Genomic DNA, 12,948 nt, shown 5'->3' with positions numbered 1-12,948 from the left:
AGGTGATCAGTACGAAGAGGACCCACCCGTACTCCAAGCTAAACCAGTGGTTAGGAGAAAGCAGGTTCAGAGACGTCTCCCAGTGCAACGGGAGGTAATGTTAGATGAGGAAGGAAACCCTATACGGAATGAACAAGGGGAGGCAATTATGCATGAATTACCGCGGGCTCAGCCTCCTGCAGAATTCTCTGAATTAACGGAAGACTTCACTACCGATGAGGTGCTGTTTATCACCCAGAAAACCCGACGTAATCCTGGGGAGCCGTTAGAGCTATGGCTAATTCGGCTCCTCGAGGAAGGGGGGCGACAAGTGCAGGTAGACTATCAGGATGCTCCCAAGTTTGGTGGATTAGCAAAGGATGCTGCCATAGACCTGGGGTACCGCAGACAAGCCAAGGATATGGTAATAGATCGCAGTATGGGGACCTTATTTGCGATGTATGCCAGGGCAGTGGCGGAACAGTATCCCTTCCCGTCCGATTGGCCCCCCTTGGAAGGAACTTGGACAACGATTAAGGAAGGGGTTCAGAGGCTAACCCGTTTGTGTTTGCGGGATGCCCTGTTGCTGGGAGTGCTGGACGAGGTAGATAACACAAATGTTAGTAGACAGACTAGAGACCATCTAGTGAAGACTGCCCCCCCCATTATAAACCACTGTTATTAACCATAATGTTGAGTGGACGGGGAGAAACCCTAGGGGATGCCCGTAGTATGATGAGGGAGATGGGTGGTTTGGGGGATTGGGGACCCACAACCCGTGCTTCTCAGGGGGGCACGGAGGGGCGTCGCCCTGAGGCTCGGGCAGGGGGAAAAGTAAACCCTAATCAAGGAAGTAACCCAGGCCCCTCACGGCGTGCTTTGTGGCAAGCTTTGATACGGGCGCAGGTCCCAGCATCGGAGATTGATGGCCTACCTACATCGGAATTAAAAGACTTATGCAGACGAAAGGGACTGAAGGTGTCCCGGGTAGAGACGGAGTCCCGACCCACTATGGAAGACCTAGTGGAATTACTAACACAAAAATGTCAGACACGGGGTCCGGTTGTTAATGAGCCTCGAAGGGGTAGAACTTCCACTTCCCAGCGGTGGGAATCCTCGGAGGAGGAGGAGGAGGAGGAGGTACGGCCTCCCCTCCGAGAGTGTTATAAAGTGGATAGGCGTGGTCGGAAACCTAGTAAGAAAGGCAAGAACAAAGAAGGGCGAGGCAAACGTCTTTACCCAGTGCTGTCTGGGGTAGATGAATGGGAGGAACAATAGGAATCGGGCCAAGCCCCAAGGGTTTGCCCACGAACGAGCCAATGGTCAGCAGACGACATTCGACCTCATGTATCATTGACTATCTATTGGCGCAAATCCGTCCAAACCGTTATGGCTCTAGTGGACACAGGGGCGGAGGCCACCTTAATCTATGGGACGCCCCATAAGTTTAAAGGAACCCCAGTCACGCTGGTTGGGCTGGGAGGTAATCTGATTGAAGGAAGAACAGTACAATTGCCCCTAAAGATAGGTACAATGCCCATTAAAACGTATTCAATTATTATTACACCGGTTAGAGAATGGATCCTGGGAATGGACATTCTGGCCGGTTTAACACTTCACCTCCAACAAGGGAAGTTTGAATTTGGAATCACGAAAATGGCTTTGCGCTGTAGGACGGTGTTAGTGGGAAAGGTTAAAATGGACCCCTTCCCCATCCCGATCGCCGATCGCGTAATAAGTCTTAGACAGTATAGGATTCCCGGCGGACATAAAGAAATATCCGCCACAATTAAGGATTATTTGGAAGCGGGAGTGCTTTGGACATGCACCACGGCGTGGAATAACCCCTTATGGCCCGTACATAAAGCCGATGGGTCATGGCGGATGACGGTAGATTATCGGCAACTAAACCGTCACACTCCGGCCTTGACGGCAGCGGTCCCGGATGCCGTCACTATTATAGGACGAATCCAACATCATCCAGGGGTGTGGTACGGAGTAATTGATTTGGCTAATGCCTTCTTCACAATTCCTATTCCCGAAGATAGGCAGGAACAGTTCGCATTCACACGGGAAGGTGTATAATAAGATTCACACGGGACTAAGCAACACCTTCCATTTTCGGTTAGATTCACACATGTATTGGGACACAATTTTAACCCTTTCACCACAACGGACTGAAGCTATGAGGTGAAATTCACTGATGCCACCATGATAGGGAGGAAGGTTAATTGTGAGTCAGGTATAAAGTAACATTCAGTCATACAGTATAGAAGAGGTCCTTCAGCCCACTGAGTCTGTCCTGCCAAAAATATATCACTACCTGCACTCATTCCACTTTCCAGCATTAGTCCCCCAATTGATGGAGGAATCAGTGACCAAAGATGTAGACTTAAGATAAGGGCAGGAGGTTTAGAGGGGATGTAAGGAAAAGATTGTTCACCCAAAGGATGCTGGGAATCTGCAACTCACTGCCAGTAAGGGTGGGAGAGGCAGAAACCCTCAGAACATTTAAATGTGCAATTACAATGCCAAGGCTTTTGCCAAGGACACAATGGGTCAAAGGGTCTTCTCTGGGCTGTACATCGCTATGTCTCACTACCTCTGCACTATCGCCAACTTTCCTCACCTCCTCCCATCCCTGTCCTCCTCATCCATCCCTCACCTCTTCACCCCCCTCCCACTCTGTGCTCCGCCCCCTCACCTTGAACTTGCCATCAGGGGTGAAGGTGCTGACCCAGCGGTTGTCGTAATCAGCCACGATGATGTCCCCATTGGGGTCGATGGTCACTCCGGTTGGCCGTTGCAGTTGGCCTGGAGACCGTCCTCGGACCCCAAATCGTAGCTTGAACTGTCCGTCATTGGAGAAGACCTGGGAGAGGCAGGGAAATGGCAGGGAAAAAGTCTCATTCATGTGTGGAAAACTCACACATGCTCAGTAATTCAATTCCATCACCCCCTTCCCCCAACACCCATGCCAGCGAGATCTAACAACAAACGCAGCCACTCTCCCTGCCCACTGTGGGCCTTCAGGTCATGCCAGGTGAGTCCAGAGCACGCAGAACAGGCCAGAAATGAAGCCTGGCACTTTCCAGCCCAGCGTGGGTAGTAGGTTTGGGGAGACAGGGTGGAATCGGTTACCTGGATACACTGGTTATTGCTGTCAGCCACCACGATACGATTATTTCCCGAAGCAGAGATTCCTTGAAGGTTGGTGAATTCCCCTTTCTCTCGCCCTCTGGTCCCTGAAGGCAATAAATAAAAACAGAATAAGATTCACATCTGGTGAAGAGGCTCTCAACTTCCACAGAGTGACAGGCCAGGTTAATGTTAGAAATACATTAACACAGCCCATGCCAAAGGGCTACAACATCAATCCCTGTAACTGGCCAAGGCAACAGGTCCCGGGATCACTATAGGTAACAATGATACTAATGGAGGCAGCAATGCCCCTTTGTATGGCATATCTTACCCAAACTGAGCCTGTACGCATTCCAGTCCTGTTCTGAGAACTTGAATCTGGAGAAGTTCACCAAGGACAGAGAATAGAATCAACTGTCTCATCTTCATCGAGACAGGTCAATCAAATACTGTTCACGTTACCAGGATTACGTCCTGGTCTTTCAGAATTAGGGGCAGCACAGTGGCACAGTGGTTAGCACTGCTGCCTCACAGCGCCAGGGTCCCAGGTCAATTCAAGTCTCGGACAACTGTCTGTGTGGAGTTTGCACATTCTCCCAGTGTCTGTGTGGGTTTACTCTAGTGCTCCGGTTTCCTCCCACAGTCCAAAGATGTGCAGGTTAGGTGAATTGGCCATGCTAAATTGCCCATAGTGTTTGGTGCATTAGTCAGGGGTAAATATAGGGTAGGGGACTGGGTCTGGGTGGGTTACTCTTCGGAGGGTCGATGTGGACTGGTTGGGCCGAAGGGCCTGTTTCCACACTGTAGGGAATCTAATCAGATCTCTCAACCTTGCACTTTTGTTTAAAGAAAATACAATATCATGATCAATCTCAGGCCAGAGTCCAAGGTCTTTGGAAAACATTGGTGGTTCCATTAAAAAAATGTGAGGTTTATTTTGGTGAGAACCAGCCCAGTCAAACTGAGGTTCAATCTGACAATTAGGGAATGATTGTGGAGTTGTGACAAGATCCAGGCCAATGCCCTGCGGGCAGGGGTTCAAACCCAAGCAGGGTCGCTGGGCAAGTTTACATCCAGTATATCAACCAGAATTGGAAGCCAGTCTCAGTGATGGTAACAATGAAACTGTTGTTGATTGTTGGTAAGAAAACCATCTGGTTTACTTTGGGAAAGAAATCTGGCCTACAGGTGACTCCAGATGCATGGTGATGTAGTGAAATGGCAGGTGTGACACTCAGTTCAAAGACAATGAGGTACCAAGAGGTGGTCTTGCCAGCAATGCCCACATCCCAGTAAAGAAGAAAGAGGAACTCACCCACACGGATAATCAGCTCATCTTCAATGGGATTGTCCTTTTTTTTGCCAGTGCCGTACATACTGGCCGGACGGCGGACAGCTTTCTGACGGATGTGGCCACCACTTGGAGATTTGACCCTGCGCTTGACGTCCTCAGGAGAATGTGAGGAGTCAGAGGGTTTGGTAGCTCGGACTCGGTAAGGACTCCCTTTGACAGGCTGATTATACAGAGTCACAGACAGTGTGAAGTCGCCCTCCATCTTCAGTGTGTAAAGGAGCTCATACGTGCCGTTCCTATTGTCCACGATCTCGCCCTGAGTGGAGCTGCCGTCAGGAGCAATGATCTCTGCCTGCAGGATCGCGTTACCGCTCTTCACAAGCTCTCCGTCTTTATCCTTGGTTGTTATAGTAACTGTGGTCTGCTGGCCAACCACAGCATGCCGAAGGCCCTCTCCGGTGGCTACAGTCTGCTGTGCCACAGCATTGGTGGTAACCAGGACTCCAAGATTCTGGATGGATTTCCTCACCCCATCAGTCTCCACCCTCAGGTCTAGGTGCTCATTTTCCTGAGGTTGGAGAGGAAAGTCTTGTGCAGCGAGCTCACTCAACGTTTCCGTCATCTGCTTTTTCACCAGGAGCACCTCTGTCTCTGTGCCGTGACTCAAGGCCTGCTCCGTGAATTCTGAGCTGCTCCGGATTTTCTCCCGACCCTGCAGCAGGTACTCCAACTGTTTCTCAAGAACCTAAGAGATTGGGGAGAAAGTCAGCCATAGGCAGGGGTGTGGTACATACATGGAGATGGAGCATATGGGTGGGATGTCTGCACAGACCTCAACCAAAGGAACATTAGCTTGGGGCCACTAGCTTTCATGAATTGGGGTTTTTGTCTGGAGAGGGGGGGGTCATTCTGGTGTCAGCCCTTGCCACTCACTGGCTCCTCCCGGATTGTAACAATCAATGATTTATTGATCTGATATTTTCAATGCCTCACCTCAGGTAAACAGCTTTCTTTTTTTATTCACTTGGGGTTGGGCCAGCATTCAATGCCTGTCCCTTGTTGACCGTCGTGTTGTTGTGGTCTGGCGATGGAGGAATCCAAAGACCTGCATATCCTTGGTGGAGTGGGAGGGGGAGTTGAAGTGTTGAGCCACAGGGTGGTTGGGTTGGTTGGTCCGGGTGTCCCAGAGGTGTTCTCTGAAACGCTCCGCAAGTAGCCGGCCTGTCTCCCCAATACATTCACAAAACCATGTTGACTATCACTAATCAATTTATTTCTTTCTAGAGGATTATAAATCCTATCTCTTATAACCTTTTCCAACACTTTACCCACAACCGAAGTAGGGCTCACAGGTCTATTATTACCAGGTTGTCTCTACTCCCCTTCTTGAAGAAGGAGGCATTTGCTATCCTCCAGCCTTCTGGCATTATTCCTGTAGACAGATATAAAGATCAAAGCCAAAGGCTCTGCAAACTCCTCCCTGGCTTCCCAGAAAATCCTAGGATAAATCCCATCCAACCCAGGGGACTTCCTATTTTCACACTTTCCAGAATTGTTAACATCGCATCCTTGTGAACCTCAATCCTGTCTAGTCTAGTAGCCTGTATCTCAGTATTCTCTTACACAACATTATCTTTTTCCAGCGTGAATATTGACAAAAAAACTCATTTAGCACTTCCCCATCTCCTCAGACTCTATGCACAACTTCCCATTACTGTTCTTGATTGGCCCTAATCTTACTTTTATCCCTAATCGTTCTTTTATCCCTAATATACCGATAGAATGCTTTAAGGTTTTCCCTGATTCTGCCAATGACTTCTCTTGTCCCCTGCTGACTCTTCTTAGTTCTCTCTTTAGGTCCTTCCTGGCTAACTTGTAACTCTCAACTGCCCTAATTGATACTTCACAACTCATTCTAACATAAGCCTTCTTTTCCCTCTTGATGAGAGATTCAACTTCTTTTGTAAATTACGGCTCCCTCGCTCGACCACTTCCTCCCTGCCTGACTGGTACATACTTATCAAGGACACGCAGTAGCTGTTCCTTGTATAAGCTCCACATTTCAATTATGCCCATCCAGTGCAGTTTCCTTCTTGCATCCAATACATCCTAAATCTTACCGAATCACATCATGATTGCCTTTCCCCCAGCTATAACTCTTACCCTGCGGTATATACCTATCCCTTTCCATCACTAAAGTAAACATAACTGAATTGTGGTCACTATCGCCAAAGTGCTCACCGACCTCCAAATCTAACACCTGGCTGTGTTCATTACCCAGTACCAAATCCAATGTGATCTCGCCCTTGTTGGCCTGTCTACACAATGTGTCAGAAAACCTACCTGCTCACAATGGACAAAAACTGACCCATCTACTCGAACTATAGTATTTCCAGTTAATACTTGGAAAGTTACAGTCTCCCTGTAACAACCACCCTGTTACTTTCACTCCTATCCAGAATCATCATTGCGCACCTTTCCTCTACATCTCTGGAACAATTCGGAGGCCTATAGAAAACTCCCAGCAGGGTGACCTCTCCTTTCCTGTTTCTAACCTCAGCCCATACTAACTCAGTAGAAGAGTCCTCAAACATCCTTTCTGTCAATGTAATACTGTCCTTGACTAACAATGCCACACCTCCCCCTTTTTACCATCTTCTCTGTTCTTACTGAAATATCTAAATCGTGGAATCTGCAATAAGCATTCCTGTTCCTGCTCCATGTCTCTGAAATGGCCACAACATTGAAGTCCCAGGTACCAACCCATGCTGGATTTGGGGGGGGGGGGGGGGAGTGTGAGGTTGGGCATTGTGGAGTGCAGGGCTTGGGGAGCAGGGGGTGGAGTGAGGAGAGGGGGGGCAGGATAAGGGGAATACCAGGGGGTGGGGGAGTGGTGGAGACTCTCACCGGGATTTGATGGCATCCAACTGCAGCCGGAGTGAGGCCTTGTGCTGATCGACAACGTCACGGAGTGGCACAGTGCGGTGATCGCAGTGCTCCGTCTCCGTACACTCCCCACACATCGCTGTCTCACAGGATCCACAATAAAACTCCATCCCCTAGAAACAGGAGTGAGACAGTGAGGGGCTGCTGGCACCGGACAGACTCCTCATTCTGAGATGCCAGCTTCATTCTGGCTCAGTTTGACATGGCAGGCTTCTGATGTGCAGCAGTGAAACCTGCTCCACTGAAACACTCATTAATAACACAGTCACTCCCAACTCCCAGTTATAACAATTGCTCACATTAAGGAGGCATGGAGGGGTGGGGGCAGGGGACAGAGAAAGAGTGAAGGTGGAAGGGAGAGAAAGAGTAAAGAGTGTCGGGGGGGAGAGAGAGAGAAGGGGGAAGATAGAGTAGAAAGGGACAGGGAGGGGAGAGAACGAGGGAAAAGAAGCACGATAGGAGGGGGCAGCGGAGGGAGGATTGTGCAAGGAGGACTACAAGACCATCAGACATTGGAGCAGGAGTTGGCCATTCAGCCCATCGAGTGTGCTCTGCCATTCAATGATTATATGGTTGATCTGATAACCCTCAACTCCACTTTCCTGTGTTTACCCCAAACTCCTTGATTGCCTTATTGATTAAAATCTGTCGGTCTCAGCCTTGAATAAACTTAACAAGCCAGCCTCAACAGTCCTCTGCAGTAAAGAGCTCTGCTACCCTCAGAAGAAATTCACCCTCACCTCTGATCCTCACTCTGAGATGCTGTCCTCTGGTCTTAGACTCTCCCACACGGGGAACCTACCACTCCACATCTACTCTGTCAACACCTTGGACAATCTTGTGTGTTTCAATAAAGTCACCTCTCATTCTTCTAAATTCCAATGAGTACAGTCCCAACCTACTCAATCTCTCTCATACGACAGCCCCTTCATACCCAGAGTCAGCTGATGGAACCTTCTCTGGATTGCCTCCAAGGTCAGTCTATCTTTTCTTCAGTAAGGGACCCAAAATTGATCACAGCAATCCAGCTATGGTCTAATTAGTGTCTTGTATTGTTGTAGCAGGACAAGCAAGGAAGGGGAATACAAGGTGAACGATAGGACCCTGGGAAGCACCGAGGATCAGAGGGTCCTTAGTGTGAGTGTCCACTGATTCCTGAAGGTATCAGGACACGTGGATAAAGAGGTTAAGAAGGCATATGGGATACTGGCCTTTATTAGTTGAGGCACAGAATTTAAGACAAGGGAGGTTATGCTAGACCTATATAAAACATTGGTTAGGCCACAGCCTAACTGTGTGTTTCTGGGATCCACATTAGAGGAGAGATGTGATAGCACTGGAGAGGATGCAGAGGGAGATTTACCTGGATGTTGCCTGGGCTGCAGACTTTCGGTGATGAAGAAAGATTGGACAGATTGGAGTTGTTTTCCTTACAACAGAGGTGACTGAGGAGAACATGATTATGATGTATAAAATAATGAGGAGTATAGGTCGGGTAGACAGGAAGAAACTTTTCCCCTTGGTGGAGGGATCAATGCCAGGGGATGTCAATATAAATGATGGTTGGGAGGTTTAGAAGGGATGTGAGGAAACACTTTTTCACCCAGAGGGAGGTGAGAATCTGGAACTCACGGCCTGTAAGGGTGGGAGATGCAGAAACCCTCAGAACATTGAAGTCTGGCTGGATCAAAGGGTCTGTTCCCATGTTATATTACTCCATAAGTATTTGGGTGTGCATTTGCAATGCCAAGGCATCAAAAGCTGTGGGCCAAGTGCTGGGAAATGGGATTAGAATAGTTAGGTGGCTGTTTTGGATGAGTGTGGACATGATGGGGCAAAGAGCCCGTCTCTGTGACTCTAAACTGCTGCATACCAGGCCACATCCAAGTGAATCCCCTCTGCACCCCTCCAGGTAAGATCATACAAATTAGGACTGGCTTCTCTCAAATTCAGAAGGTTAAGGGGTTATCTGATTAAAGTCTTCAAGATATTAGCAGGAAAAAACTGGGTAGATAAACAATTTCCTCTGATTGGGGATTCAGGGGCATAGTCTGAAAGTTAGGGCCAGGATAGCAAGAATGGGAGTGCAGAGGGGCGAAGAGACAAGCACAGAGAATGAAGTGTGACAGAAGATAGGAGCTGGTTGGGGGGAGGATGAAGAAGTTGGATGAGGGGCAGAGGTGTAGAGCGGAGAGGGGAAGTGGTGACAGGGAAATGGGAGGGGTGAGGGGCAGGGATTAGAGAGAAATGGGGAAATGAGAGGGGCAAATAGGGAGGGATTGAGCAGGAATTTCCCCAGCTAGGACTGGTGTGAGTTAATGGAATTTAGTTGTGCAGGGGTCACCAGAGGTTTGGGGCTAAAATCAGGATTTAAGGCAGAGTATTCTGTATGTGTGGACTGTGTGCTGCCTTATGATTGATTCTAATCACTTCTTCTGGGTCACCACAGAATCCATGGTCTTGAATTGGCATGAAGGCTCAGTTAGGGGGCTTGAGAGTTATAAGTTAGCCAGAAAAGATCTAAAGAGAGGACTAAGAAGACTGGGGAGGGGACATGATAAGTTATTGATGGATAGGATCAAGGAAAACCCTAAGGCCTTCTTAGGGAATAAAGGAATGACTAGAGTAAGATTAGGGCCAATCAAAGATACTAGTGGGAAGTTGTGTGTAGGACCTGAGGACACATGGGAAGCACTTAATGAATATTTTTCCTCAGTATTCACATTGGACAAGGGCACTGTTCGTGAGAATACAGAGATACAGGCTACAGATGGGATTGAGATTGACAAAGAGGAGGTTTTATCAATTTTGGAAGATCTCAAAATAGATAAGACCCCTGGGCCGGATGGGATTCATCCTCTGATTCTCTGGGAAGCCAGTGGCTTTGATCTTTATGTCATCATTGTCGACAGGAGTAGTGCCAGAAGACTGGAGGACAATAAGAAGGGGAGTAGAGACAACCTTGATAATTACAGGCCAGTGAGCCTTACTTTGGTTGTGTGTAAGGTATTGGAAAAGGTTATAACAGATAGGATTTATAATCATCTGGAAAGGAATAATTTGGTTAGGGATAGTCAACACCGTTTTGTGAAGGGTAGGTCATGCCTTACTATTGAGTTCTTAGAGAAGGTGACAAAACTGGTGGATGAAAGTAAAGCAGTTGATGGGGTGTATGTGGACTTCAGTAAAGCGTTTGATAAGGTTTCATACGGAGTTTCAGGATTGAAGGTGATTTAGTGGTTTGGATCAGAAATTGGCTACCTGAAAGAAGACAGAGGGTGGTGGTTGATAGGAACTGTTCATCCTGGAGCTCAGTTACCAGTGGTATGCCACAGGGATCTGTTTTGGGGCCACTGCTGTTTTCATTTTTATAAATGACCTGGATGTGGGCATAGAGGGATGGGTTATTAAATTTTGCAGATAACACTAAGGTAGGCAGAGTTGTGGATAGTGCCGAAGGATCTTGTGCATTACTGAGGGTCATAGATGAGAAAGTGAGGACTGCAGATGCTGGAGATCAGAGCTGAAAATGTGTTGCTGGAAAAGCGCAGCAGGTCAGGCAGCATCCAGGGAACAGGAGAATCGACGTATCGAAACGTCGATTCTCCTGTTCCCTGGATGCTGCCTGACCTGCTGCGCTTTTCCAGCAACACATTTTCAGCGCTGAGGGTCATAGATAACATGCAAAGCTGGGCTGAGAAGTGGCAAATGAAGATTAATGCAGAAAAATGTGAGGTAGTTCACTTCGGAAGAAGTGACAGGAATGCAGAGTACTTGGCTCATGGTAAGATTCTTGGCAGTGTAGCTGAACAGAGAGTTTTCGGTGTCCAGGTGCATGGGTCCCTGAAAGTTGCCACCCAGGTTGATAGAGTTGTTAAGAAGGCATATGGTGTGTTGGCGTTTATTGGTAGGGGGATTGAGTTTCGGAGCTACGAGATTATGCTTCAGCTGTATAAGACACTGGTGTGGCCGCACCTAGAGTATTACATACAGTTCTGGTCACCGCATTATAGGAAGGAAGTGGAAGCTTTGGAAAGGGTTCAGAGGAGACTTACTAGGGTGTTACATGGTATGGAAGGAAGGTCGTAACAGGAAAGGCTGAGGGAACTGAGGCTGTTTTTGTTGGAGAGGAGAAGGTTGAGAAGTGACTTAATGAAGACGTATAAGATAATCAGAGGGTTAAATAGGGTGGACAGTGAGAACCTTTTTCCTCGGATGGTGAAGGCTAACACGATGGGAACACAGCTTTAAATTGAGGGGCGGTAGATTTAGGACAGATGTCAAAGGTAGTTTCTTTACTCAGTAGAGGGGCAAGACTGCCTGCAAAAGTAGTAAATCCACCAATTTTAAGGACATTTAAATAGGCATTGGACATACATATGGATAATAATGGAACAGTGTAGGTTAGATGGGCATCAGATTGATTTTACAGGTCGGCGCAACATCGAGGGCCGAAAGGGCTGTAACGTTCTATATTCTATGAATTTAGACCCCACCCACAAATGCTTGCCCTCTGACCCTGATGCCCACACCATGTGGCCACTCCTGACCTCTGAACCTCTCACCTGGTGCCCACTTCTGATCCAGTGTCCATTCCTGATCCCTGAACGCCTCACTCAGTGTCCATTCCTTACTCTCAACTCCCACACCCAATACCCATTCCTGACCCCCTGACCCCCCCCCACTCAGTGCCCACCCTTGATCTCTGCACCCAGTGGCTATTCCTGACTCCTGACCCCGACACCCAGCGAAACCACAGATCACCCTGCCCTGAGCGTACACTCCTGACCTCTGATACCTGTTCCCTGGTTTCCAAGCCCATTCCCAGGCCCCAATGCCTTCTTGAATCGGTCACTCTTGGCACTGACCTTGCCTTCATGGTTGGGACATGACAGGGAGTGTCCGGACACTGCACTGACTGTCTCCTTCAGAGAGGCTTGTTCCTGGCTACAGGCTGCATTGCCCTGCAGCACCTCCATCAGGTTGGTGATGAAGAAATTATTCTGCAAAGCGGACACTCCTTTCTCAGGGAGGATCGAGGTCTGACGACAGACAGGGCATGACAGGGTCAGACTCTGGGGTGGGATGTAATTCTGCAGGCACCTGAGGGAGCAAAGAAAATAAGGATCCGGGTGAGCAAAGCTGTAGGGTCCCAGCCCCCAAAGGCAGCTCCCCCCGCATCAACCAGCCAACACATAACATCCAGTGCAGCTCACCATGAGGTATCCTCACATCCAGTCCCAGACTGTGACGGAGATCAGGCCCCCTCGCTCTTACCTCTCACAGAATGTGTGCAAACATGGCAACACCTTGGGGTTGTTGTATCGATCAAGACAAATACTGCAGACCAGAAACTGCTTGTCAATCTGTCGCACCACTGGGCTACTGATGGAGTCACAGCCCGCCATCATAACCTCCCCAGGAAGCTACCGTCACAGAGAAAGAGTAACCTACAGAGAGACAGGAAGAGAGAGTGAGACAGGAAGAGAGAGAGACCGGAGGGGGAGATGAGGAATAGTGAGAGAGGGGGACGAGGGGAAGAGTGAGAGAGAGTGGGGGTGAGACAGAGATGGGAAGAGTGAGAGACA

At 48.6% G+C, this 12,948-nt stretch overlaps 1 protein-coding gene across 1 annotated transcript in view; it reads right to left on the bottom strand.

The window, feature by feature from the left end:
- Positions 1-12,805, bottom strand: part of LOC122550999 (tripartite motif-containing protein 2-like) — a 53,696-nt gene extending 40,891 nt beyond the window's left edge. The window contains exons 1-5 of the mRNA XM_043692599.1: positions 12,638-12,805; positions 12,229-12,463; positions 4,436-5,159; positions 3,121-3,224; positions 2,684-2,851 (exon numbers count right to left, since the gene is read on the bottom strand). Coding sequence (XP_043548534.1) covers positions 2,684-2,851; positions 3,121-3,224; positions 4,436-5,159; positions 12,229-12,463; positions 12,638-12,771 — 1,365 coding nt within the window. The 5' untranslated portion in view covers positions 12,772-12,805. The remainder of the gene's footprint in view (positions 1-2,683; positions 2,852-3,120; positions 3,225-4,435; positions 5,160-12,228; positions 12,464-12,637) is intronic.
- Between the last annotated feature and the right edge of the window lie 143 nt (positions 12,806-12,948).

This window comes from Chiloscyllium plagiosum, chromosome 6, assembly GCF_004010195.1.
Source record: "Chiloscyllium plagiosum isolate BGI_BamShark_2017 chromosome 6, ASM401019v2, whole genome shotgun sequence".
Taxonomy (NCBI): Eukaryota; Metazoa; Chordata; class Chondrichthyes; order Orectolobiformes; family Hemiscylliidae; genus Chiloscyllium; species Chiloscyllium plagiosum.
The sequence above is the reverse complement of the archived record's forward strand: the minus strand, read 5'-3'. Positions and strand labels throughout refer to the sequence as shown.